The sequence below is a fragment of the Aptenodytes patagonicus genome, chromosome 17 (genome assembly GCF_965638725.1).
Source record: "Aptenodytes patagonicus chromosome 17, bAptPat1.pri.cur, whole genome shotgun sequence".
Classification (NCBI taxonomy): Eukaryota; Metazoa; Chordata; class Aves; order Sphenisciformes; family Spheniscidae; genus Aptenodytes; species Aptenodytes patagonicus.
In genome coordinates this window covers 5871188-5899003 of record NC_134965.1, presented here as the reverse complement: position 1 = coordinate 5899003, position 27816 = coordinate 5871188, and the positions used below count along the sequence as shown (strand labels likewise).

General features: G+C 43.3%; 1 protein-coding gene across 2 annotated transcripts in view; it reads left to right on the top strand.

Moving 5' to 3' along the window:
- AP2B1 (adaptor related protein complex 2 subunit beta 1) overlaps nucleotides 1–27816 on the top strand; it is an 85530-nt gene that overhangs the window by 2321 nt on the left and 55393 nt on the right. For both annotated transcript variants that reach the window (XM_076354644.1, XM_076354643.1), the window contains exons 2-9: nucleotides 2190–2247; nucleotides 4343–4448; nucleotides 5716–5851; nucleotides 7630–7875; nucleotides 20418–20608; nucleotides 22770–22991; nucleotides 23879–23999; nucleotides 26207–26302. In XM_076354644.1, the coding sequence (XP_076210759.1) occupies nucleotides 2211–2247; nucleotides 4343–4448; nucleotides 5716–5851; nucleotides 7630–7875; nucleotides 20418–20608; nucleotides 22770–22991; nucleotides 23879–23999; nucleotides 26207–26302 (1155 nt within the window). In that variant the 5' untranslated portion in view covers nucleotides 2190–2210. The remainder of the gene's footprint in view (nucleotides 1–2189; nucleotides 2248–4342; nucleotides 4449–5715; nucleotides 5852–7629; nucleotides 7876–20417; nucleotides 20609–22769; nucleotides 22992–23878; nucleotides 24000–26206; nucleotides 26303–27816) is intronic.

The following is a 27816-nucleotide window of genomic DNA, read 5'->3' as shown; positions in this document are numbered from 1 at the left end:
GTTTAAAGATCACCTCTGAAGTTCAGCAAGGTTTCTGTGTAGCTTTATGCAACTGGGATGATGTGTATGGTGGGTTTTTTTTTTTCCTCCTGGATTTTCTCTATAATCTGCTGCTCTGGCCACTGTTAAAACAACACTGGACTCGCTCAGCTGGGAAGTATGATCCAGGTTGACAAATCCACATATAATGCAAACAAAGAACAGCAAGGCGATGTTCAATGCCTTTTGCATGGCACCATGCCAAATACTCTCATAGAGGAAAACATTTAAGTCATCTTTTAAGCTGGGCTCAAATCCGAAGGACTGTGTCAGCAGTAACATTGCAGCTGAACACGGGCTGTGTTTTCAATTATAAAACAAGGCCCACAACAGCTTCTTCTTTTGTGACGCTGTGACTTTTTTGCTGGAAAGATTGCAATGTTGTGGCTCATGCGGCTTTCCCAGCCCAGCCTCTGTTTTGGAAGGAGGGCAAACCTCTCCTGCAGGACGAGCGTGCTTCCAGAGCTCTCCCCAGGCATAGTTTGCTCTCCAGCTTGGCAGGAGCAGAAAGGGAGAGAAATCAAACCAAACCCAGTAATACTGCCTGATTGGGATGAGGCGGTAACCACGCAGGTACAGGGCAGGCAGGAGCTCTGGGAAACCGGGCTAAGCAACAGGTTGTTTCTCATCTGGTTGCTTGGCAGTTGGACAAGACGGCAACTGCTCTGCATTGCCATGCTGTAGAGCACGTTGAAGGTGGTAGAAATTGTGGCAGTACCCCTCAGGTGCTGCTGATGGGGATTTAACTGCTGAGGTATTAAATTGATCAAGGTGGATGGGGGGGAGAAAAAGAGTGGTAGTGGTGTTGGGGTTAGTTAAGGGATGAGGAAGGAAAGTGTTAAGAGACAGCAAGCTGGTTGCACTGCTGGGCAGTGCCTTGGAGTTCAAAGCTAAGCTTGTCCTTTTGTTGCTGAGCCAGCAAGACCTGTGAGGTTTAGAGGCAAGACAGGCAGCATTTAGGGAACAGATGACTTGCTGCTTTGCTGGTAGCATTTAAGGCCATGGAAGTATGTACAAGAAAAGGGGAATTGGGCAAAAAAAAATAGAAAAAAGGAGGAAGGAGGTAGGAAAACCCTTTTTTGGGATGGTTTTAGGGTCATAGGTTCTTAGCACTGATGCAGACTTTCATCAAAACCAGTAAAACTGCCCACTCCTATGCTTGGTTTTCAGCCAGTACTTGAAAACTGTTTGAGTCACGTTTGTCACAGAGCTGGCAATTGTAAGAATAAAATGATGAATATCCACATATGTTTGGGCATCCCTATATTCTAAGGTATTAACAGTTTGGTTCTGCGGAGCAAGAAAAGTGCTGGTGAGACCATTCTCGTGGCTGTGCTAAGCACTTGCTGTCCCAGCAGCGTTTTTTCAGTCCTGTCCACAAAAGTGCAGCGTAGCACTGAAATAATACGCTTGTGTGTGTGTCAGAGGTGGGATGTCAGGTCTTGGCAGGGAAAGATTTCAATTTCAAGCTTGAGAAAACTGAAAAGTAATGGCTTTTCTTTTTAAAAAAAAAAAAAAAAAAAAACAACCAAACCCAAACAAAACAACAAACTGCTTTGCATCTCCCGGGAACAAAAGAAGGGAAATAAATGACAGGGCCTCGGGGTGGGTATTGCAAGTAGGGTTAATTGTTCCTTCCATCAAGATGCAACACGGGAAAGTATCATTAAGGGGGGTTGACGGTTTCCTTTGTCTGAAACATGGACTTCTCGCTTCCAGTCGAGATATTAAATGTGCAGTGCTTTTTTTGGAAAATGAAATTGTGTATCCAGGGGGAAGACAGCTGCAGAACATGTCAAGATCTGCTGATTATAAGGAGTTAAAAACTGCCTTTTCTCCTCCGAGATTGAGAGTTTAAAAAGCTGGGCTGAGCACTACTGCTTTCCCAGCCCGTCCACCTCAGGCTGTCGTGTTTTCACTAGCATTGTTCATCTGAGCCCTTTAAATCCCTGGGTTCACCAAGTAATGTCAGCAGCAGGTGCAGAACAAAGATTGTGAAACTTGTGCCTGTGGATGTAAAGCATTTGCTTCCTCCTTTACGTTACACGCTCACCAACCGTCCTTTCTCCGAGTTCCTGCCTTGCAAACTGGGTGTTGTCAGCTCTGAATGCTGTTTGACTGCTTGTTCTTTTTTTAATGATTATTCTCAGGTGTTTTAAGGAACTGGAACCATGACGGACTCCAAATACTTCACAACCAATAAAAAAGGTTAGTGTTAAGTTGGTGCAGTGGATTGGAGGTGGTGGGTGGCTATTTTTGCACAGCTTTTTTAACTGCGTGCAGAAGAACTTGTGCTTTCCTGTTAGCTCTGTCCCTGTTTCTTGTCTTAATCATCCAGGGAGAAACTTCTAAAGTAGGTCGCATGGTGACAAAAGACAAAACTGATGTATTATATGGTTTTGTGATGCACAAAATGATCCAAATCGCTGCTTCTTCAAGGATCAGAGAACAAAACATTGGGATTTGAGTGCAGATCTGGTCAGAGACAAAGTTTTAGTTATGGACTAACAAGTTCAAGACTGAGGATGGTTGTTCCTTTGGGCATCACAGGATTGAGTTGCTTGAGAGACATTTAATATTTAAGGTATAAGTGTATATCTCTACATTAAGCTGTTGCAGAGATAATGGGATTTCCTATTGCTGCTTCCTTCAAAGCCTCAGTGCTCCGTTTGACTTTCCCTTGGCTTTACTGTAGGTGTGGTGGTCACCTCACCTCAGGACAAGCTGCTGCCATTAAAAATGGGAAGACGGGAAAGGATCTTTGGGGACGTTTTACCCTTTCAACTGTTTCAGTGGAGGACTTGCTCTGCTGAAATTGTCCCAGGCAGATTTTTTTTTCTAAGCTGTTCTTAAACAAAACAGTGTTTATCCCAACTCCTGCTAGCTGCAATTTAAGCCTGATGTTGCTCACCTTTCTCCAGTCGATGCGGAAAATGGTTCGCTCTAACCTCTCCTTCTCAGAATGGCTGAATGTTTCTGATGCCAGTGAAAAAACTACAGTGTTGATCTATTTATGTTTCATTAAGCTTCAGAATGAGCTCATAAATTAAGCAAATGCAGTTCACATCTTTCTAAGGAACAACTCTACCTGTAAGTTCGGTCCTAAAGTATCAGGCACATTTTTCTGGGATGGCTGCAAGAGGCCAGCCTTGAGCTCTAGCGAGCACGCGGCTGCTGGCTCAGCTCTGCTCTGGGGCACCATCTCGGTGTGAGTAATGTGAGCATCTCTTTCTCAGGCAGGAGGTATTACAAGTGGTCACTGCACTGCGTTCTTCAGAACAGTAACTTCTCTTCTTTTTTGAAGTACCTGTGGGACTTTTTGTGCCAGGCTCTTCAGTAATTAGTGCTGCTGATCTGATAAAGTGGCATTGGTGTGTAGGAATCGAAGGTTAGGGGCTGGAATGTACTTTGCCGGAGATATTTTGATATTTGTAATGTGTCCTCAGCCTGTGGCTTCCAGTGGGAGTATTGCTCGCTGTCCTTTGGGAAAGCTGTCTGTCAGCTGGAGGTGTTGTCCTTCTCGCACCACGTGCTCTGTCTGGAACAGGCCTGATAAGCAACACATGCAAAAGGCAGCTTTATTTTGCAAACTTGCTTTGCCACTTTCGTGATCCAGCCTGAACTGACTTTCCACACAGTAATATCTGGAAGAATTAGTGTCATGGGAAAGGCTGCTTCAGCAACCTCAGAATCCAGGCGAGCTGTGTTACTCTCTGTTTTTGTTAGTAGTAGCTCTGTCTTTCTAGCTTGGAAGGAATTTATTCCACTGGACTAAATTTGTGCTTTCCTGTTTCTGCCACTGTGTATCACGGCATTTCAGCTACACTGCAGTCTGCTGTTTTCTCATTGCGTTCGCAGGAAGCGGGCGATGATGAGCAAAAGTTTAAAAAGTCTGGGCAAAATTCCTAGCAAAGTTAGCTTTTTCTTGCAGGCGCTGATCTGGCGCCTCCAAATATCTTTTCATCCTGGTTATATAATAGTTGCCTCTGAGAAACAGACGCTGCAGTGATGTGGTTTAGTGTTCTAGAAGTGGGAGAGCTGCAACATGGAATCATAGAACGCAGCGTGGTTCTTGTTAACTGCTTTTTTTGTTAGCAAGTTATAGCCCATATCATTCTCTGAGTGTCGCAGCTTTGCTTTTCATTGAACTGTGTTCTCCGTAAAGTCTAGCAGCTTCCACATGTTGCTGTACCAGTTTTATGGGAACAACAGGCCAGGAAAATAAAAAGTCACTTTTAAACTACCCCTAAAGCAAGATCCTTTTCTTCTCCCAAGAGGCTCAATCTGTTTTGTCTTCTGCCAGGAGAGATTTTTGAACTGAAGGCTGAACTCAATAATGAAAAGAAAGAGAAGAGGAAAGAAGCTGTAAAGAAGGTTATTGCAGCCATGACCGTGGGGAAGGATGTCAGGTAAAAGCAACTTTTCCTGCACCTGTAGCAGCTCTGGTTCTCCTGGGAGTCTGTTGGGTGTAGTGGCACACACCTCCATGGAACAGCTCTGAGTTTGTCATCTCGGCTGGGTAGTGAGGCTGGCTGTGTCCTTGCATATGCTATGCCTGAGTCACAGGTTTCTCTGTGAAGGAGAAACTGTTACTGAAAGCAAAAGAAACAACCGTTTTCAGTGCCGGTTTAGCTAGGTGCCTATTAGCCCTTTTTATTTAAAAACCCATCCAGAATTCAACCATTTTATATGTCACTTTAGATGATGTTTTCTCACTGCTTGCTAGCCTGGGTTTTAGTGTTAGAAAGGTAATTCCAAGTGTTCTTCTTAGCCTTACTTGTCATAGCATAAATTTAAGCTACATTTTAAAATGAGTGATTTTTAAATTGAACCTTTGCCTCATAGCCACTAAAGGACACAGGCATTTACCTTCTGCAATACTGTCCCCAATACTTTTTTCTGTCTTTGAGGCAACCAGAAAAACTTGCTTGAGTGAATGCTTTCTCCCTTCCAGCTTCTCCTGTTACTGGAGTCTGCCATAAAGTCGCAGTAGTCCTGGATTCATGGCAGTGTGGTCTGTTGCCACGGAAATTAATATAATGTTGCAAATTTAGCATCATGACTTCATCGTAGAATGAAGGAACAGATAAACTGGAAGAAAGAAAAAACAATCTTTTTGGCCAACAGCACTTGCCCTTCACCTTTAGATCTCTACAGCATACCTGAGAGCTGCAGATATCCTTGTGTAACTTTGTGTTCGTCTGCAGTGCTGTTTACGGATTGCTGCTTGGTATTTGAGTGAAATTCAGCTTGTCAGCGTTTAAGCTCCTAATCCCTCCAGAGTTTACTAGTCTGAAATTTGGCAGGTTCTTTGTAAGTGTCCCGCATTACCAAAACATTTTTAAGCAACTCTTTTTTTTTCTTGTGGGTTCATTTCCAGGCCTGGCATGGTAGAGTTTTCTTGTTTGGTGAACTCCCCAATTAAAACACTTTTAGAAAATTAATTTTCACCTTTTCTAGAACTGACCAATGTTAAAGCCCTAGAAGAATTTAAATGATTAAGCTATTATAAAAGCCATTGCAAGCTGTTTTGGGAGGGAAGACCTCTCATTAGACAGCAGGGTGTCTAGAGTGGAACTCCAGTTTTCCTGGCTTCCTTGATATTGTTACTGTCCCCTTTGCATGCTGTGCAATCTCACTGCTTTTTCTCTATTCTTGCCTCCTGTTGTCTTCCAGCTCACTCTTTCCTGATGTTGTGAACTGCATGCAGACCGACAACTTGGAGCTGAAGAAGTTGGTCTACCTGTACCTGATGAACTACGCCAAAAGTCAGCCAGATATGGCCATTATGGCTGTCAACAGCTTTGTGAAGGTAACTTGCTCTCACAGCTCATCAGAAAATAGTCCAGCACAGTGTCTGTCACCACGTGTCCTTTGTCCGTTAGCCTTTGTGAGCTGCTGTTTATCTCTGCTTTTGTACTTGAGTCTCTGGGCTGGGGGTGCTTGTAGAGGAGCAGAAAGTAAGAAGTTGGCATGCTGAATCCAACAGGTCTGGGTCCTCTCTCTCACTTGCTGCTACTAGTTATTGCAGAGGAGATGACAAGCACCCCTGTAAGTGATTATGAGAGAGCCTGCTACAGGAAAAGCTGCTTCTGTCATTTTACTAATCATTAAAGACAATCTTCTGGTATTGACTAACAGATTTTATATTGTTCATCTTCCAGCCTTTGTAGTATCTCTGTCATACGGATATCTAATTCTTGTTTGAATGTTTCAGCTGTGCTCTGTGTGGAAAACCTTTATCTCTGGTGAAACTGAAAGGCGGTTCGCTGGAAAAATAACAGCCTGATAGCTGTATTGCCTTTAATTCTGTTGTCAAGTTGCCTCTCCTTATCTAGGAGATGTTATTTCAGTCCCACGTTATTTGAGTTAAAACCCAGTGCTTAGGAAAAGTTTAAGACTCCTAGAGCATTATAAAATCTGAGACACTGGGGAATCTGATTGTGTTTTAAGTTTCTGTTGTGGTGCCTGAGGCTGAAAGAGGTTAGAAGACCTAGGCTGAGAGCAGGTCTGCTCTTCTGGCCAGAGAAGATGTCCCTACCTTCCTCTCTGGAAAGAATATTGTTGTCTGTCATATCTTTAAAGTGTAATTCTGTTAGAATGGACTGAAAAACAAACATGATCTTTTCCAGCTTCATGCTTTTCCATGCAAGGAAATGTCTGATGCCCCTTTTGGCAAGTTGAGGGACAAGTGTTAGCAAAGAGAAAGTGTTGACACTAGTCTGCACTAGCTCAGCACTTCACACGCAGTTCACAGTTCAAGGTGTTGAATGCACTGGTAAGAGATGTCGCTTCTCTTGTATGCGTTAAAAGTGATGCATTCAGGTGTTTTTTCAGCTGTAGGAAATTTAAACAGTGAAAGGTAAATGTACCTTATGCTTTTGTAGGTCATTCTGCATCCATCCTTTTATAGGCTGATTTTGGAGGAGTGTTGCTCAGAGACATAGATGGATTGGATGTATGGAAAATTACGTAGGCTTGAAGTAAAGTGTTAGATTCCCTTCTGGTTTGTTTGGGGGTTTTTTTCCTCATCAGAAAAGCACCTCTGGAGTAGCCTTTGCCTAGTGCTTCATATGTTGCAAACTTAAGGGATGCTTGTGTCTAAAACTGATGGCCTGTGAGAAATAGGCCTTGATGACTTTTGCATTGTGTTTAATTGTTGACTTTTCCCATTATATTCCCTTTCTCCTTTAAACCAGTAAGGCTGGAAACCAGTATTTTATTCTGTCTGAAAGTTGCCTGTGGCTAGCTTTTGGGTGATGAAAGCTGCCTCTAGCTTAGCTGTACTTTGGATTTGGCTGCTAGATCATGTTGAAAGAAGCTTTGCCTGGGGAGAACCAAGGGACACCGAGATCACAATTTTACTATTTTACAAGCTGTCATAGCCTGAAAACATCTTGATGGTGTACGATGTTTCTGTGAACCAGTAAGTTCCACCTTTTGTCCCTGATCTGAAATAATTGCCTTTTTTTAGCATGTAATCAGAGAATGCTTTTTGTTTGAAATAAGAACAGCCTGATTCTGGCTGCAGGGAAGATATCGGTGGCTAGTGGTGCAGATTTGTTTACTGCACATTCTGTCCCCTTGCAGGACTGTGAGGACCCAAACCCTCTCATCCGTGCTCTGGCTGTCCGTACAATGGGATGCATCAGGGTGGACAAGATCACGGAGTATTTGTGTGAGCCTCTTCGCAAGTGTCTGAAGGATGAAGACCCTTATGTACGAAAGACCGCAGCTGTCTGTGTGGCGAAGCTGCATGACATCAATGCCCAGATGGTGGAGGACCAAGGATTTCTGGATTCTCTGCGTGACCTGATTGCAGACTCCAATCCCATGGTAAAGTATATGTCCTTCCAGCGCATTGCTTGAGTTTGTAATGGGCAGATAATCAGAAACATGAAGGCTTTTTAATTGCAACTGATGCACCGTGATGAATGCATTACTTAGAGAACGGTTGTTGCCTCAGAAAATAGGAAATACCTTCTATTCTTAGATCTGTTTGGGCTTTTGCCTGTTTTGCCTGTCTGGAGCGCTGCAGCAAAAGTTTAACTTCCTGATCAGATGAGTCAGAAGAGCAAGAAATACTTGATGGTGCTACCTTGGTGACAGCTTGTAGCTGTTGCCTTCCTGCAGGCTTTGGCTCTTTTTGGAGTAAGAGGTTGGATGAACTCATTCACTAATGCAGATAAATCCGCTGGCCTGTAATGAGTGGAGAAAAATCAATGCTTATGCTTTTTAATAAAGTTAAACGAGTCGTCAGAGCAGAGGTGGAGATCAAGACCAAGAATTTCACAGGAGTAAATTACCTACTAAATCAGTATTTCATCATAGTTGATGAAGGGTCCATTTCCATGCCAAGCATCTTCCACTATTATTTTGTAACTAAAAGATGGTGGACAATGGATTGAAGTGCCCCACTGCATAATCCTTTCATTCAATATTTTTTTCCTGTGATCTGTTGGAATCCAGTGAGCATACCGATATCGTCGTAGCTCCTAGCAGGGAAGAAAACTTCTGCAGCTCGGTTTGACTCAGAGTTTAAGGATGTGACTGCTACTTTTTTAGCTCTTTTAGAGCACAGATCTGATTTGACTTTGCTTAATGGCATAATATCACATTATTAGGGCAAGTCTAACAGCTCTTTCTATGGTGCATGAATCAAACCACATAAAGCAAACTGCTGTCCTGTTATAGCTGAATTTGGGCAGGTTTGGGTAAGTCAAATGCAGGTGGTAAGGTACCAGCCCCTTTAGTAGGAGAGTGAAGGCTGCTGATTGCTTTTCTTATGGCTGTCTAAAGACAATAAAACTAAAGGTGTTTGGCTGTCACAGGCACAAGTCTGAGCTGTGGTGCTATCAGATGATATAGGCACCTATTGCCTCTGATATCCAGCTCTTTCACAAGCTGTTCTTTTTTTATGTCTCCCTGATTATTTTTTTTATGCCAGGTTTCTGCATGAATATTGATGACTACTTGAAGATGCTCTCTCTGTCTAGGCAATTTTGAGGCATATAGGGGAACACCTGCTTTTTTAATTTAATGCTAAGGGTGTGCCTTGCAGCCTCTGAAAGTACTTGACTGGGCTGCCTTAGATCCACTTAAATACTGGCCCCTGGCATTCACTAGCTCACAGGCAGCAATGGAGTGTGCTGTGGACAGGGATATAACCTACTCTTCTCCTAGCCTTGGTTCCAACTTTTTAATTTTCTTCTGCTGATTATAGCCACGTGGATATGAGTTGAAGAGCTCAGGCTGAAAAGATGTGGTACTTCAGGAGAAATTAATACGGTTTTGCTTGCCCTTTCTGCTCGTTGACCTCTATGGAACTAACTGTTTTGGTAAATGAACCGTTGGCTGTTATAAGAGCACTGATATCTATTTCAAAAGTACATTAACTTAATACTGACTTAAACGAATGGAGAGAAGAGGAGAAATACGAAAGGGCAGTGTATGCTCCATTTGCTAAATAAACCACCAAAAGTAGCATAGGGATTCCTAATAAAACATCAGTACAACTAATGAGCTCCTTGAGCCCATCCCATGAGGATGGGTTGCGACAGCAAAACCTTTGCAGCTGCTGCAATCGATTGGAGCTCTACAGCTACCGAAGCTGTGCAGGATCAGAGTACCTGCCTCATGTTGTACTCACCTGCTCTTCCCGAAGCTGAGGATTCACAGCAGGAGAATGCGATTTGGAGGAGTGATAGTGATGAAGAGGAGAGGCCTGTGGTGTGTTTTCAGATTTGCAGGCTTTGAGAGGATCACGTGGCTGGTGTTCAGTGTACTGGTTTCCCAGGTTTTACTGTAGACAGGGCATTATATTCTTGCTTTTCAAGGGTGCATGGGGAGAGATTTTACCAGGTTTGGGGCTCTTACAGCTGCTGACTTAATACAATATTTAATCTGGTTATGATTTTTAGTAGATACACACATTCCTTCTAGTTAAGTTTATTGCTTTGGTCCCTTTTGGAATTCATGCCTTTGCAGAACAGTGATTCCCTCAAAAGTACAGGAACTATCCACCCCTAATTAAGGTTCATCTTCCTAGTCAAACCGTCCAGCTCGCTGCTGCTTTCTTGATGTGAAACTCTAGTGGGAGTTCTGATGACCAGGAGTTGTGTTTGCCAGTTAAGTTATATTTGTGTGCAAGTTGATATTCATTAAGGTATTTCTCAGTGATCAGGTGGAATGCAGCTCTGTCTGGAAGCTCTTTTTAAGTAAAATGTGTGTATTGGTACTGGCTATCAAGAGAAAGATTACTGAAAAGAATGATACAGATGGATCTATCCTTATGGCCTATTTCTTTGTAAATGGTGCATCTCAATCATTGCAACCTGTTATCGAAACTCATTCATATTTATATTATAAACGTTTCTCCTCTTTTGATGACTTGTGGAAATAGGCAACATTAGACACTTAATGAAGCAGAATTTTGTAGACAGGAAATCCACACTTGTTCTCTTTTCTGAGAAATGAGGATTTTGAGCAGGAGCTAAAAAACTTCTGTTGAAAAATAGTCTTCAAGAAGGGTTTTATTATGGTTTTGTAATTGGCTGCCTCTAGCACATGAGCAAACACTAAGCATTCTAGCTGAGTGCTGGGTAGAGTAACAACTCCATCTGTGGCTTGCTAATTGCCTTGTAATTGTGTAGAGATCAGGGTGTGTGTTTCTATCAGCTCAAATCACCCTCATCATAATGATGTCTGATTAAGTTGGAGGTGACCTTGTCAGAAATGTTTTGGGTTTGGTTTTTTTTTCCATATTTTTGGACTAATAGTTTATTATCATAGAATCGTGCAAACAGAGATTGGGGATGTTCAGGGCATTGCTTTGAAGTCCTGTTGAGGTGCTGTAGGTGCACAGCCAAGGTGCTTTCCCCCTTTATCTGGGCTTTTTGTTGTCAGGATCTGGCCTTTGTTCAAATACAGTAATACAGTGACCTTCTGAACAGCTGTAGGATTACACCCTTCCAGATGAGCTGGCTGTAGTTGTGATTAAAGGACTGACACCTGAGTCTGGTGGTTCCCTAGCCTTTTATGAAAAATCTCTGTGGTAGCTTTGCAGTTTCTCCTGGATGAATTAATTCAAACTTCTAATTGCATATATATTGATATGGATATATATGGCAAGTTACCAGATGGGTTGGTGGCTTACTACATTTCAGCTGAGTTATCTGAGATGTCTTACCTTGTGCAGCCAATGGGCCAGTAACGCGTACAAGGGCATGGTTCAGTTACTGGGTGGTTACACTGCAGAAGTTTGATTGTGGACAGAGTCTTTAATCTCATTTTACAGATGGGCCTAATGTGCTTGTGGCTGCCCTTTGTCACTTGGGATCCTGCTGAAGAGTTTGCCTCCATAGAGGGAACCCTCATTTCTTCCCAGAGCTGTCTTAAGGCAAACCCTTCTCCTTTTTTGCTGTGCATTTCCTTGCATGAAGCTCAGCAGAACCGGGTCTGGATGAGTATAAAGCTAGGGCTTGGCTGCTTTGGGCTGTTAGCGTGCTGCTGGACTTATTCAGTCCTAAGGGCCTTTCTTGCTGGTAACTTTGGTATAGCGCAACTCAGAAAGCATGTCCTCCCATAATCCTCATGTTGTTCTAACAAAATACGGTTTCAGTATGACATCCCAGGATTTTTGTGTACTCCTCATACACGGGATGGCAGATTACTGCAGAACACCATTCACACCCAACAACAGTAGATAATAGTGGGGTGAGAGAGGTAGGTCTGTTACGCACCTGCTGATGGCCAGAGGCGCTCTGAAATCTTGGACAAGCTTTTTTTTTTTCTTTTTTCCTGATACTGTCTTGTTCTGACATTTGTGAATCGGACCTAATGACTGACTGCTCATCGTTGGAGCAAGCGCTGAGCCCTGGTGATGCAGAGCAAGACCACGAGATGGCAGCAGTGTAAAGCAGAACCAAAGCCGTTGGTCATTAGACACCTTATTTTGTAACTCGCTCCCTCCTGGCTTTTATCACTGCACTTGGTTTTCTTCAGGAATGTAAATATTAGCAGAAAAACATAAGAGGAAACCCATCTTAAGCCTTATTGGTCTTCTAATATTTGAATGGAACAACCTTTCTCTCCAAATATTTTCAATCCTTGACCTTCTAGGGTAACTTTTAACCCATGGAATAGTTTTCTTGTCAATCTGCCTGGTATTCACATGGATTAAGTTAGGTTGATGTCACCTTCTCCCAGATCTTTTCTAGGTGCTGTTGGGTTTTTAATTTCTTCTTGTAGCATTTCTTCTTCATATTCTGTGTTGTCACTGTGATGTGCTGGATCAAAGCTTTCACAGGTGTGGCTGTCCTGCTCCTGTGTTTTCATGGGCTGTATAGACATAGCACTTATGTGCTGTTCAATAATATGTCATGTTTTACACCATCTACACATCACAGTTTATTGGGAGAAACAGTATTGTGAATCAATATGGAGTAAACTGAGATCACATAACAAGCTGATGAGTAAATACAGTGTGTGGAATATAATTAGTCTTTTGTTGTGCCTGTGGTTTGTGGTTTTGTTTTTTTTTTTCCTTTAGCATTTAATAACCTGCGCTATGAAGGGAATCTCTTGAGCTCTGGCAACACAGGTGGTGAGGTCCATCTTGATCTAATCAGAATTCCCTTTAGCAGTATTGAGTTTCTGTAGTTCACAGACTAGACTAAAAACCTATTGAAATAAATCACAGTGCTTTCTTGTCTCTCCTGCTGTGACTGCAAGCCATGTAGGTTCCTCCTCTGCCAGCCAGAACTTCAGGGCGTATGTCTGGGCTTCCTGGATGACCTTACGGAGGAAGAAGGTCCTCATTTTGTTCTTTTTTCTTACTAGCTGGCAAGCAGTATGTCTTTCTGAGACCATGTTCTGAGGAATGAGCCTGTTTAGAAACAGAAGCAGCTTGTGCCTCCTGGACTGTCCTCTGCTGCATACTTTGCAGGAATTTTATCCCTCTTTGTGTAATAAAGCTGAGAAATGATCCCCTTGCTGAGAAACTGTTGGTGGTCCTCCGAGTCCCAAAAGGATTTTGTGGGAGGCAGTCTGGGATGTGGGACTTCTCTGACACAACAGGGAGTGGAACATCACCTTCTTCATAGGCACAGGAAAGCACTTGTTCCTCATGGGGAAACCTGGACTTCTCACAGCTGTGTGTTTTCCCCTCTGCAGCTGATGTTTTATCTAGTACAAGGAGTGAACCACCACTGCTGGATGAGTTCATGATTCCTGCTCATGAAGGATGTAAGGACTTGAAAATTCACACCCTAGTATGGAGCTGAATATTGCTGGAAGCTGTGGGCTATGCCTCTGCAGCATGTTGGGGGCTGCCTCCAAGATACCCTGGCTGCCTCACCGGCCATAAAATGTCCTTCTTTTCAGCCTAGGTGTTGCAGAATGAAGGCTGTATCTTGAAGTCCCGCAGTCGTGTCTGTGTTGGCCCTGTGTGTGGTTTGGGTTTTTTTTAATCTATTTGTGCTGCAGGTGGAGATAATATTTCATTCCAGGAGACACCTGATGGCGTTTGTAGGCATTGGTAGGTGGAATTTGTTTACCCAGTGTTGGATATGTTACAGTGAATGAGACTATTGCTTAGGGGCTGATGAAGAGTGGTGGCTTCACTTTGGGGCTCTTTATAGGGCGTTCCTGCTGTTTACATGAGGCTGCCCAGGAGGGAGAGCAACACTTTTTGCAAAGTAAACAGACAGCTAGCAGTAGCAAGCTGGAAATTAAATAGGTAGAGGTTGCAGAGGAGACTGTATAAAAGAGTGGCTGTGTTAATGTATGTGGTGGGATGCTTGAAAGAGGCAATGTGGGAGGTCACCAAGGGAGTTCAGAAGCCAGCTTGTGTGTCTGTGTTGCAGCAGTCAGGCTGCAAAGATTTAAACTGGGGGAGAAGGGAGAGCTGCTGTCTGTAATCGATGGCACAGCTTCTGGTTAGCCACGCTGACTCTGCTTACTCTGCCTGTGGAAACCCAGTTTAGGCTTCGGGCTGAGCTCCTGCAGCTGCTTCTCTAGAGGAAGGCTGCAGTCTGACTTACTGAGTAGCTGTTTTTTTCTCCAGATTGTCATCCTAAACAGGTCTGAGGGAATTTCAAGCCTGTATGTGGGACCTGATTCTTCTTGGTTTGTTTTTGGTAGGCTTGTGGATGAGGGATGCTGGTCTCGAGCATTTTCTGTAGAAGCTGTGCTTTTCCCTGCCTTTTGAATACTAACACTCTGGCAGAGAGATGCAACGAGTTTGTATAATAATGCATGAATTTCCATGACTCCGCAGAGTCTGTCCTCCCAGACTCCTTATTTATAAAGCCTAATTGACAAATTCATCCATCAGAGACCTGTCTCCTTCCAATTACTGCCACCAGTATGTGTCTAATTTCCAAAGCGTTAGTCTTGCTGAATAGATCATTCCAGGATCTCTACTATCAATTAGAGTGCTGGGGAATTCTGTTGACGTGTGTCTGGATGTTACATTTTTGATCGGAACAGACACTTCTAGCTATTGACAAGCACCATTTGTCACAAAACGCTGTGGCTATGATGTTTTTTTAACTCTGCACCCCCCTTTCTAGGGCTGCCTAAGGTTTTTGTTGACGCTTGGCTGGCGCCTCTCTTCTAAATAGCTGCTTGGATGAGACACAGCCCTCTTTGCCACTGGGTGGTGCCGGTGAGAACCTCTGCAAGGAAAATTGCAAAGGGCCTTACAAAAAAACCTGCAAAAGAAACCTCCCTGGTATGTGATAGGTGCCTGATCCAGGCTGGGATCAGACCATGGTGCTTTCTGGAAGAAGCATAGCAGGTTGCAGACCCTTGGTGGCTTCCTATAGATCTTAGTTGCCTGCACTGGGGGGCTCAGCCGTACCAAGGAGAAACCCTTTGTGTTGGAGCCATCCCTGAACAGCTTCTTGCCCACCTACTGCAAGAGGTTCAACAGTTGGGGGAAGTATGGTCTCCTGTCTTGCAAAATCAGAATGTGTTAATTGTAAGGACACGAGAGCAGGAATGGTGTTTTAGTCTGCCACAAAGTGGCATTTTTCTGCAGGGCATAGTAGGAGCAGGGAAGTGCAAAAACCAGTTAGGGCAAGCATGTGGTGGGAGGCATAACACTTTGACTTCCCTTCCATTGCTACCTCCAGAAAAATTCATTCCACTTGCAAAAAGCCAGCAGGAGGTCTTCCCCACCCAGGCAATTTTCGGGACGTGGTCAGGAACTGATCGCTTATCCAGCAGTGCGGTTCCAGGCTTTTAGGCACTAAAGTACAACCTTCTGCAATGGAATTAGTGGAAGATGAATGACTTACCCAGAGCTCTGGAAATCTGTCACAATTAAGGCTGAACAGGTGACCTGTTACTTTCTAAGACTGTTCATAGACTGGGGATGTGTTAGTCTCCCAGGGTTTTAATTTAAAGCCACACACGTTACATGCATTAGTGATGTGAGAGGTTCATAGAGGCTCTGACTTGCCTGCTTGGGCCATTTTAATAGTTCGTAGACCATTTCTAGGGAAGCGAAGTAAAGGGGGGCTTGTAGATGAAAGAGATAATTAACATGAGCAGAAGTAGGGGTCCTGTACTCAGGAAAGAGAGCTTGTCTGTGTTGGTACTTGTTAGGGACCTTTCAGGCACACAGCATCATCTGTGGCTGTGAAAACAAGTGGCCCTGTGAAACACATATCCGTGCGGATGCCCCTAATATCCCACCTGGGAGTCTGTGCTTAAATGACACGAAGGTGCCATGCAAGCTCAGCATGCTCTTTGAAAATATCAGCACCTCTCTGTTCTCAAAAACATCACGTGGTGCCTGGCTCTCTTGAGGGTAGGAGCCTCCAGCTATGTGGGGAAGGCTGCCTTTCCTCAGCATCTTTTCAGTGTCTCTTAATTTTTCCTCCTTTTCTTCATTTTCTCCTCATTTTAATGGGATGGTAAGCCAGAGGTTCCTGTTTCAAGCAGCAGAACGTTGTATTTCATTAACTCTGTTACACGCTTGGTTTAATTTCCAATTAGTCTGGGATGCTAGCAAAATAATCTGATTGCTTTGACTGTTTGGTGTTCTAGATCTGCCTAGCTTCCCTCCTGTCCCCCCCACCCGCTGCAAAGCTTCTCCGTGTGGGTTGATAGGCAGACACTCAGGTTTTCACTCACCCCCCTTCCTCCTTGTTGATGTATTTTATACCATTTGCTCTGAGCTAAAGGTTTGAGCTGCCAGAAGGAATAACTGGCAAATCAGTGTTCCTACCTCTGCAGCTCTCCGTGAGGTCAGATCTGGTCTCTCTGGCTGCAGAGGGGGTTTGTCTGTAGGTGGGTTTAAAAATGTTGGGTTCTTGTTAAATCTGTAATGTTGTTTTAAATGCGGGGTTTTTTGGTTTGGGTTTTTTTTTTTTTAATAAGAGCCTGTGAGACTTCATTATCCTCATCCCAATGACACTTCTCCGAGAGTCTAAATTTGTTGGGAAATTCCAGCCAAAAAGCAGGTTTATTGTCATTCAGCTCAACTGTGCTCTAACGGGATGTTGCTGTGACTGCATTTGAATAATGTTGAAGTGTCCCAGGATGAACCGATTTAAATCAGCAAGCCAGGGACCTATTATTATTAAATCTTCAATCTGCTCTGCATTTGTACTTTCTAGGTGTTTTTTTTAGGCTGATTCTCATTGGTTGGTAGCTGTTAGCTTAAAGATGGTATTCTTAATTGCGAGTCAAGTGAGGCATTTTGCCATGGAGTTAACTTGTAAATTTTAAGCTTTTCCTGTTCATTAATTGTTTGGGCTCACATATCTTTGGCTAGTGCGTTGACCTCAGGGGTTTTTTATTATTTTTGAGAACTAAAGACTATACTAGATGTTAGTTTCTTGTCCTTTTAGTCTCCTCCTTCCAATCTGTGAAGTAAGTTATCCAACTCTTGGTTGGTTTCTCATCACAATGAACTTGTTGCATGTTTTGAAAAGCAGAGAATACTTTGTTTGCTAAAGAAGCTTATGGCTTTTTTTCCTCAGCCAAGGTATGGCATTGGCTGTGAAACTTCGCCACTTCCATGGAGAGCTTCGTTCTATACCACTTGTAAAGCTTTAGCTGTACTTTTGATATGTCCCCCCAGCAAGTACATCATCACTGCTGTTTATTTTCAAGGTAAAAAACCCAACCTGCTGTGTAGCTTATTTTATCACTTTGTACCTTGTACTTGCTGTTCAGTGCAGTTGGACTTCACTATCTTGTGTTGCTCTGTTAAGGAAGAAGTATCAACTGAGTTGAAGACTTAAGGTTCGGCTTTGATGTTGTAGATTTTCTTTGGCCAAAACATTTCTAAATATCTCCAATGACACTTATGTGACTGCCAAAGTATATACTAGGTTACCAGCTGATGTAATACGTGAATTGGTGTTCACTGGTTCTTAATGGACTTTTTTTCCATACCTGAGTGATAACTGTTAGTATCCCAAACTGTGGACAACGCTTCAATCTTTGTTTACATGTTGCCTGAGCCATCGCTTGGTGGGAGCTGTCAGCAAAGTAGGAGTTGTGTAGTGGAATGAAACCATGCAGTGCCGGCTTGTATTGCTCTATGTTCCTGTCTCGTAATGAAGCCAATGGCAGTGCCAATGAAGAGAGGTGAGCGTGCATATTTGAACCAGTGTTTATGTTGGACTGGTTCCTGAAATCTGTTTTCATTTCAACTGTGCTGTGGCTGTGTAAAAAGCCTTGAAGATGCTAATTATTTTTGTTGGCATACCGTAACATATCAATATGTTCAGTGCGAATCGCCAGCAAGTACTTTTTTTTAAATAAATGTTGCTTAAAGGTTGAAGATATTCCCCATTCCTTCCCTTATCCCCTTTTGCTTAATTTATCTTGTTGACAGCAACACTGTTCTGCTAAGGTAGAAAGTGAGGACCAGCTGTAATTATGGACTATGAGATTGTATATCCCAGCCCATCTGGCAGAACTGAGCTACCACCAAATGTTTCACAGCCCCTTCCGGTCCTTTTTTTTTTATTTTTCTTTTGTAACACCCAAGGAGACCACAGCCCATACTCCTAAGTGCGTCTTGCCATTTGACAGTCTTTCTCATGGATGCTTTTAATGGAAATCTGACATCTAGCGCGTTGCCATGTAGTGTCCCATCCTCAGCTTTGATTTGGACACTTGCGTTTACGCTGCCATGCTAGTTCCTGAAAAGAGCACAAAAAGGTCCTAAAAGCAAGACCTCATTCACGGTCAGGTCTCTGGGTTGGAGCTACTGTGTACCAGGCAGCCCACAGTAACAGCATTTCTGGGCACCCTTTGCCTGTGGCAAACTCAAAGTAATAGACTTCACTTATTCTGCGAGGAAAGAAATTAAGCACAGCTGCTTTGACTTGTACTTGCCCCAGGGTTTGGCCCAATTACTGCAATGAAGGGAGTGACTGGCAGTGTGAGTGCGTTTGCCAAAGCTCAGCCCTATTCCTTCATACAGCTGACAGGTACCTTTCTGCGATGCTTTGGCTCTGTCACTTTTTTATTACTTTTTTTTTTCCCAAAGTCCTCATTTCATTTTATAAGTGCTTTTTCATAATGGTTTTGAGCTTTTCAGTTGCTTTTATGATTTGTCTTCACTTGTAAACTTCCAAAACATGATGAAATTAAAACTCTATTTTACTTTAGTTTTATGCTGTGTCACATTAACCACTCAGGAATTAGGCAAATTAAATAATGGGAAGAATAAGCAGCATATCTTAATAAGTTACTCATTAAAACAGTACAAGAAGACAGCAGTTCTGATTGCTAATGATTTTGGTGACAGAAGGCTCATTTAACTAACGAAATCCATAAAATCTTGGATCAAAATCCTATCTCTGACCTCTAGGTGTGAAATGCAAAACAATCAACATTACTGTGCTTGTGCAATGACTTTGGAATATATTGGTTTAATGACAAGCAGTGACGGGAACAATGCAGAGAATTTTCTGGTCGCGCTGTTCTTGTTTTCAGTGTACTACATCAAAAGCATCTTTAGTCATCCAAAGAATCAGTTTTAGATAAGATGTTTCTTTGCCTTAATCCCATAGAAGATAATGCTTAAGTCTTCATTTTAGCAGGTATGAATTGTCAGTTGGGCTGGACATGATATACATTGTAAAATATCCTGAAAATGCCTTTTCATAGGGTATATCAGTTTTGTGTGTCAAACTCAGGCTTAAATCCCTTTTCTAGTCAGTTAAAAAAATAAGATGTCTGCAAATTTTCTATTTTTGTATATATATTCTGCAACTCTTCTATTTTAAAAATCTTCACATGGCATCTGTTAGAATAACTGTTGAACTTGAGCATGGAACTAAGAATTAGAAGTTGTGCTCCCTCTTCTTGCTCTTGTCAAGCTGGACCCTGGATCTCCTCTCTGCTTCCTTTCATCCATGCTTAGAAAAGAGAAGACCTTACATAGTCTTAAATGTAACAAGAATATTTTCAGTGATGAGTTGTGCTGGAGTGCTTGCTTTAAGGGAACTCTGTAAAGCAGACAAATGGATGCTATGGAGACTATTTGGAAGTGAAATATGTGTTATTAAAAATTTTAGTAGGAGTTGTCCATTTTAGGGAAATTGTGTTTGCTTTCAAACTGGGTGACCTGACAGAATTGCTGCAGAGCTGCAGGCTGCCTGGCACCTGACATCCCTTACCGAGGAGAGGGTTCTTCTCGTTTCTCGGATCGTGTTAAGGAGTGTGCCACAGGACTGCCAAGGGGAAATGAGGCAAGAGGCATCCATTCCTGAACGAGTAGGGCAATGAGAGGTTTTGAGACCTTGATTACATCAGTTGAGCATCTCCTGGAAGTGGGGGGAGATGATGCCTACTTAAAGCAAGCCAGGGTGGAAGTTTGGAGCCTGCAGGAAGGCGAGATGTTCTTGTTTCGTGTGGATACTCTCTGATGCCATCTCTAGCTCCCTCCAGAGTAAAGTCTGTTGTGAGGTCCTAGTCCCAGGTCCCCATTCTGTCCAGAGGCGACTTTAACTTTTGTTTGTCTTCAACAAAAATACTTTCAAGTTGTAATTTCTCTAGCAAAATGCTCTTTGCACCCATGCTGGCTTTTTGTGTTTCCTTTGTGTGTCAGCAGCCCCCTCCTGCTGTGCTGCTATTCTTTCACTTCCTCCCCAAGAGACTCCTCAAATTTTGGCAAAGGGCAAGGTTACAGTCGAGCTTTGGGCTCTCCAGGTTGTTTGTGAGGTTGTACTGGGTCCCTGAAGGCTCAGATACTGACATGGCGGCTGCTGCTGAGCAGCTGATGGCACACACGAGGATCTCCGTGCTTGTTTCCCATGTGTAACCCATGCTAAGCCCAAGTTAATCCCTGCCAAGCCACTGGTGGCATGCTAGCAAAGAACGCATCTTCTTCTCTCTTCTCCCAGGTGGTAGCGAACGCTGTGGCTGCCTTGTCGGAAATCAGTGAATCGCATCCCAACAGCAACCTGCTGGATTTGAACCCTCAGAACATTAACAAGCTGCTGACAGCTTTAAATGAGTGCACAGAGTGGGGCCAGATCTTCATCCTGGACTGTCTGTCCAACTACAACCCCAAGGATGATCGCGAAGCTCAGAGGTATGCTTGTTCCTGCTCTTTGCACCGGCCATTCAAGGTTATTTGGTAGCGGGGCACTTGCAGGCTTCTGGCAGTGTTGCAATTCTGAAAAGGGCTTGTAATAACAGGGGGGGTGTCTCTGTTCAGGTCTGTAACAGCACAAATAAGACTTGAAGTAAAAGAGGTTTGAAAGGGAGGCAACTTTTGGTAGTTTGGTCTGGTGCTGGAAGCCTGCCCCTTGCCTTTGCAGAACCACTTTCTCTGTTTAATTGTTAGCTTTTTTAACTTTTTTCCATTTAAAAGGCTAGTTCTTATGGCAACTGGCACTACTGAGAAGGGATCAGCCCAAGACCAAACCTATAACAATGATTGACCCATCTGGAAGCATTGTTTGGAGGATTTTCTGTTTTAAAGCAGAGCTTTCAAATCTGTTTTTGCTACTTTGAGAGGCAAGAAGCCCTTACAGGTTTGGGGGCTTCCGAAGTACTGCAGGTCTGAGACTGGAATATTTTTTCCAACTAAAAAGTAGTCTGTGATATGATAGAACTGAAAATAAAGCTAGGGAATTACTTTTCTTATCACTCCAAATTCACCCTTGTGCTTTTACCTTTAGCTGCAATGACTAAACCTAAATACAAAGACCTTAGGGTGTAGGTAGTGGGGTGTTAATTCGTGCACTTCAAGCCTCCTCTTCATCTGTGTCCAGAATCACAAAAAGTAAAATTCTGTACCCAAGAGAACAAGGAACCAGCAAGGAAAATTACTTGGAACAGAGGGATTCTCAGACTTGATATATTTCATGTAGATGATGTGGGGGGTGGAGGGGGAGGAAGGGGTACAAGCCCACATGCAAAATCCTGGGCAGGCCTTCTCGAATTTGATGGGTTTCTTCATTGACTGTTTTTTGAAGCACAGCAGATAATCCGCTTTTTTAAAAAAGCCTGCCAGTAGCCTTGCTGATTTTTTTTTTTTTTCCCTTCTACCTCCTTCCCCCTTGTGCTCTGTTTCTGTGCCAGGAACGGCTATTAATGAGTGCTAGAAACCTGCAGACATCTCCAGGGTGTTAGGCCAGTATTATCCTAGCTTTGTCAGAAAGGGACCGCTAGTTTGAACAACTGTGAACATGTCCCTGTTCCTCATCTGTAATTCCTCTGAAGGGTGGTGTATAAAACTGGATGGGCAGTAACTACGTTTACTCCTTTGTGTGGAGCTTAACTCTCAGAGCCTGCCTTATTTCAGATAGGAGAATGGCAGCACCTAGTTTTATATAGGGTTCTCCTTCACAGCAAGGCTGGTGTCATTACCCCTGTGCATGGAGAAACTGAGGCAGGGAGAGATGAAGCAGCTTTGGCAAGCCAGGTGACCTTGGGCAGCAGCAGCTGGGGACTGCCCACGACTTTGACTCCTCTGCTCTTCACTTAGCCATGCTGCTTCCCTTCCAGGGTGGCTGAAAGCAAATCATTCAGGGAAAGAAACTTTGAGGCACAGATGGGAATAAGATTGTTCTGGGTTAGCAATATGCAGGAGGGGGTGGGAATAAACTTGACAGATGCTGTAAGAAAGACCATATGAACCCAAACTTCCTTTCTGCTTGGGATGGGTTGTTTAGGATGCTGTTGATTATAGGATCCACTGAGGCAAGTGGTGAAGCTGAGACTTGGGAGGGTATTTAGGTCACTTTTTCCCTATATCTTCAGAGTAACAGACACCTTTTTTTGCAGAAACAAATGGTTGAAATGGCAGCAACACCCCAAGCAAGCCAGAAGTGTGTATCACCTCTGAATGATTATATGGGGGCTAAAGTGTTTTTCTGATAGCTGTTTTGTTAAAGTTGTGTTTGTAAGTGACAGACGAGATCACAGAAATAGAGAATACTACCAGGCAAAGGCAGGAAGCACTAAAAACTGAACATGCGTTGGGACTGTAACGCTGAGAGCTGGAAGAGTTCCTGAGCGAACTGTGGCAGGAGAGAAACTTGAAGCTGTGAGAGGAGAAGTTCTTGTTTGCTTCCTGCTGTGTTCAGGAAAGTAGGGCTTTGCCTGTTCTTTGTGAACAAAACCAAATCAAAGAAGTGTCTGAAGAAGTTGTCTTTGGCCATGTACAGTCTCCTAAATTCAGATAAGATCTGAAAAAATTGACATTCTGAAATGCCTGTGAACCTTTTCTTACTCCTCTGTCTCAGTATTTGTGAACGAGTGACCCCTCGGCTGTCTCACGCCAACTCGGCAGTGGTGCTGTCAGCAGTGAAAGTCTTGATGAAGTTCCTGGAACTTCTTCCCAAGGACTCGGACTATTACAACATGCTGCTGAAGAAACTTGCCCCTCCGCTGGTGACCCTGCTGTCTGGAGAGCCCGAAGTTCAGTATGTTGCCCTGAGGAACATCAACTTGATTGTGCAGAAAAGGTAAAGCCTCAGGGGGGTGTTATTCCTGGGTTGTCAAAGGGCATCTGGTTATCTCAGATCTTCAGATATTTCCACGTGCACAGAACTTCATTTAATCCAGGTTCAGATCCCTCAAGGGATGGATTAAAGTCTCATGACTCTGGTAGCCTGAATTAGTTTTCTTTACAGCATACTTGTGATACCAGTATCATACAGTATCTCTTTACCCGCCTCGCTCTTCACCACCTTTTTAAGAGCAGTAAGAGCTGCCCTCTCCTTATAGTATAAATCAGATTGCAGGTAGGAAGGAGGGTGTAACTGTACAGTTCATAGTGACCTGTAGAAACGCAATGTGCCTATACTATTCTCTTCAGCGTAGAAGAGCCAGGCTGGTGACATGCTGACATACAGTAGGTGTTTTTTTTTCACCAGTTTACTCCCATGCGCATGTTTAAATACTGTTGTTCCTTGCTGGAAAGGTGGGATAGGTTGGATAGCACTTTGTGATTGTATTCGGGGCAGAGTTACTGTACACTGGCATCTCGCAAGTGAAAGCAGAAAATGAGTTTGGAGGTGGGTTTTGCACTGAGATGAGGATGTTATTCTGACATCCACTGACTGTCTGCAGTGGTTGGCTCAGCAGTTCAAATGGAGGAAGTAGAGATGTAGGCATAGTTAGAGACACTTGAATTCTGCATTTTGTATTTAAACAATCTTTTTCTCCAGCCTTCTAACCTTCTTAAAATTGTTGTTCTCATATGTTTGTTTGCGTGTCTTGGACACAAAATGACACCATTCTGTTTCTCAGTGAATGTTTGGGTAGATTTCTAAACAAAAGATACCTTTGGTTAGGATAGAGCCCATTGTTTTTACCAGTCTTGAGTGAAACAATGTTATGTTCCCTCCAGGCCTGAAATCCTGAAACAGGAAATCAAGGTATTCTTTGTGAAGTACAACGACCCCATCTATGTCAAACTGGAGAAACTGGACATCATGATCCGCCTAGCTTCTCAGGCAAACATTGCCCAGGTCAGCTGAGGAACTTCTGATGTGTTTTGGGGATGGAAAACCCTCTCGTGGTCCTTGCATGAGGATGTATGCAACTACTGCTAGTGTTGTCCTGGCTTTTAGGCATCACTGTCCCTGGTATAGTGCTCTTTGCAGCTACTTAATGGGAGGTGTGGAGTTTCCTCCATAATTTAAAAGTTAATAGCAGGGTATGTCTTGGCATCGTGACCGTTTGGTAGTTCTTGCTTTACAGATTACAATTCCAGGAGGAGAGCTGATGTCTCCTGTCAAATGAGTCACTGCTAGTGCTGAGGTTGGAATGAGAGGCTTGTTTCAAGTGAGAGAGGTGTGCCTGTAATGGAGGCATTCAGAAAGGCCAAACATTACTGAAGTGTGAATTTCAAGTGTATTAGTTAAATTGTTAAACCCTTGCACAGGCACTCTTCAGAGCTAAAATAACCTTTGCTTAACTTGCTTCCAGAGTGGAAGTTGCACAAAGCTGAAGCTAAGCTGAATTGAGACTGCTTTACAGTGTAGATCCTCCTTGGATTTGATGTAGTTTTAATCCAAATTCCTTTCTTAAAGGAAGTGTTCTCGAGTGGCACCCTGGCCACAAGACCTAACACTAATGCAGAATGATTAATGCCTCTGGTTAGTGCTGTTACTGTCCTATCCTAATTGTCTCAAAGCACTTTTATTTAATGTGACATTTTTAAGCAGCTCTCTTCAGCTCTCTTCTCTGATGTTTTTTGGAACAGAGCAAGGTAATTCACGCCCCTTTTGTGCTGGGGACATGCAAAACATTTTAAAAATCAGTTTCCATGAGAATCTATTCAGAATTTTCTATTTACTCTTGGTAGGCTCCATACCAATTTTAATGCATGATGTTTAGATAATGCAGGTTGTTTGGATGAAAGGCAGTGGTGTCTGGAGGGCAGAGTCTGGGACTGGGATCTGCAGACTAATGAATTAATCTCTTCCTGGTTCTAAAGAGGTATTCGTAAAAACAACACAAGCTTCATCAGAAATACGCCCTGAAATGAGACCCAAGGAGAGCAGGTTTCTACCTGCATCCTCCCTGTGTGCTTGTCGAGACTCTTCATCTCCATGCTTGTCCTAGACCAAGGCAGCAGACTAGCTGAATCCGAGGCACTCGGACTCGGGCAGTATTTGAAAAGCATAAGCTACTAAACCAGTGTGCTCTAAGTACTGTGCAACATAAATCATCCAAGGAAATAATAAAACTTAAAAACACAGATGTCCTGTCTACTCCTTGCAGATTTATTTGTCTGCAGTCTGGCCTTTCAAGGCCTCTTTATCTTGTCATTGTTCTGAGCAATTGGCATCGACTAGAGATTTTTCAAACAACTGTCTTGCTTTGTGCTGTTCACCTCTCCCTTGCAATCTATTTGTGACATCACAATGAAATCCCTGATGTCATGTTTGACATGAGAAACTGAAACAAGTGAGATTTTGAGGGAATATAAATTGCATAGGGTCTTTTTTAAAAATCATTTTTTCTAAGCTACGTGATTTGTTTAAGACAAAGTAGCTTTTTAGTTAGTGGCCTGTAAGATCCCAGCAGGTCCTGGTTTAAGCCCTTGTTCAGTTTCCATTAGCAAAAAAAAAAGAGTCAAAATAGTAAATCTTGTTCTTAAGAGGGGAAATATCTTCACACTGTTATTAATCTCTGTATAGGTGTTTCAGGGTGTCCTCAGATCTCCTCTGCATCCTCCTTTGGGATCCAGTAGGGATCCAGAGGTTCATCTCAGCACAGAAAAGGAGAGATCAAAAATGGTGATTGCTGAGAGCTTTGCATACAATGAATATACAACAATAAGTAGAATAAATGGTACATAAAATCTGTGTGCATGGATGCGACCCCTACTTCACTGTATTTTCAGTGTAAGAAGGAGTAGCAACATTTAAGTTTGGCAGGGCTGATTTTGCCCCTAGCTTTTGTTTGGCGAAACTTGAAAATAATCTAGACCGAGCCATCTTTTGGCTTTGGCCAGCCTAGACCAAGTCTTGCTGCCTAATCCAAGCCAGTGAGTTTCAGAGATAGAGATTGCTTGCAGAGTTTGACTGTGTTAGCTTTGAATGTGTGTGGCTAGCTGTGGAAGAATACATCCTGCTTGTGTTCTGGTATTCAAGTAGCATCATTTGACAGAGTGGGATGTTTGCTCTGTGTGACCCCAGGGACTCACGTTGGTGTGCTTTCTCTGCAGGTCCTGGCAGAGCTCAAGGAATATGCTACTGAGGTGGATGTTGACTTCGTGCGCAAGGCTGTCCGAGCAATTGGGCGCTGTGCCATCAAGGTTGAGGCAAGTATCTGAAACGTGAGGTTTTCTGTGGCTCTCTGTCTTCAAAAACAATGATGGGCTTCGCCATCTCGTTCCCGCGTTACACAAATTTTCTTTGCTCCTGTGTTGGCAATCGAGTGACCTGGATACGTCATGCTCATGGGCAAAGCCCCAGCTGAACAGTAGGGCTTGTGAGCTCCAGTTGAGTACATCACAGGAGGGTCCTCTCAGACCTCAGCTTGCAGGCAGAGCAAGGCAGCTAAATCGTCCTTGATGGAATATTTTACTGTACTGGCTTCAGTGGAACAATGACCACTTATCCATGGGGACCTCCTTTAATAGCTTTTGCCTGACCTTTTGAAGGGGGGGGGGGAGAAGAAGAGATCGTGCAGAGGAGCTCAGTATTATGAACTGTTTTGTGTGTCCCGTTTCAGCTGAATAGAACACATGCATAGAATTACAGAGACCTGGGGCACTTAAGTGCAATTTGCACAAACGTAGTGACCCTATCTGCTTATCTAGTGTTAAAGGTCCATATAGCTTGTAGCTTCTTTGGAGTGTGCTCTCTTTAGCCCTAGATGCTTTTGCAAATAAGTTCCCAAGAACCTCTGCAGTTATCCAGAACAACAGTCTGAAATGTCCTCTGCTGGCTGAACATCCACCAAAATGCTTGTAATAGAATATTTTTATTTTTTTTAGCGATGTCCCTGTCAATTTCCCTGTAAATGAATCTGGTATGCCTGACAGGAGCTCAGAAAGCCTGTGAAGAGAGAGAAGACTTATGCTGTGGTGTTGGTACTTTTCAGTAAACTGATAACCGAGTGCAAAATGTCACATAAGTGCTCTAATTTCAGCTGAACTCATTTAGCTTTTGCTAAAGTGTGTTCCCATGAGCATTGCCTGACAGCAGATTTAAATAAAAACCTAATCATGCCTGGCTGAGTATAGTGTCAGTGCACAGGTTTCCCTTGTTTCAGCTAAGCTACTGTAAGTCTGTGTAAAGAGGACACCAACTTCTGTCCTCTTGAGAGAATCGACCGCCCGTGCAGCCTTCTCTTCCTTCCTTCAGCTCTTAAAGGCTTACCACTGCCATGGGCTTTCTTTTAAGTGTGGCCCATTAGAGCAGGTGATTGCTGTCTCTATTTCATGCCTGCAGTTCAAAATACCGGAGTGCTCCTTCCATGTTGGGTGCAGGCAGGAGGCTGTCTGAATGGAGCCACAGCAGTGACAGTAGAAAATGCTCTTGAGCATGGAAGAGGGCCCATCGCTTTCAGAGAAGTTAAAAGAAGCTGGTGGCAGCCCTTTTTTGTAGCAGTGCTTGTGCTGGGGAGTGGGAGTTTGTGTTAGTTCTCAGTAGGAACTTTCTCGCTAGGATTTGGCTGTGTGTCTGTCCTAGTTTCACATGAAAGGTGGTGTATTCCTGCAGTATAAAGGTGTTTTTAGAAGTGTTTACCCTTTCCTGCCCTCATTCCCTACATTCTTTCTTCCCATCCCCAATACCATGACAGTCATATTCAATATGCAAAGGACTAATA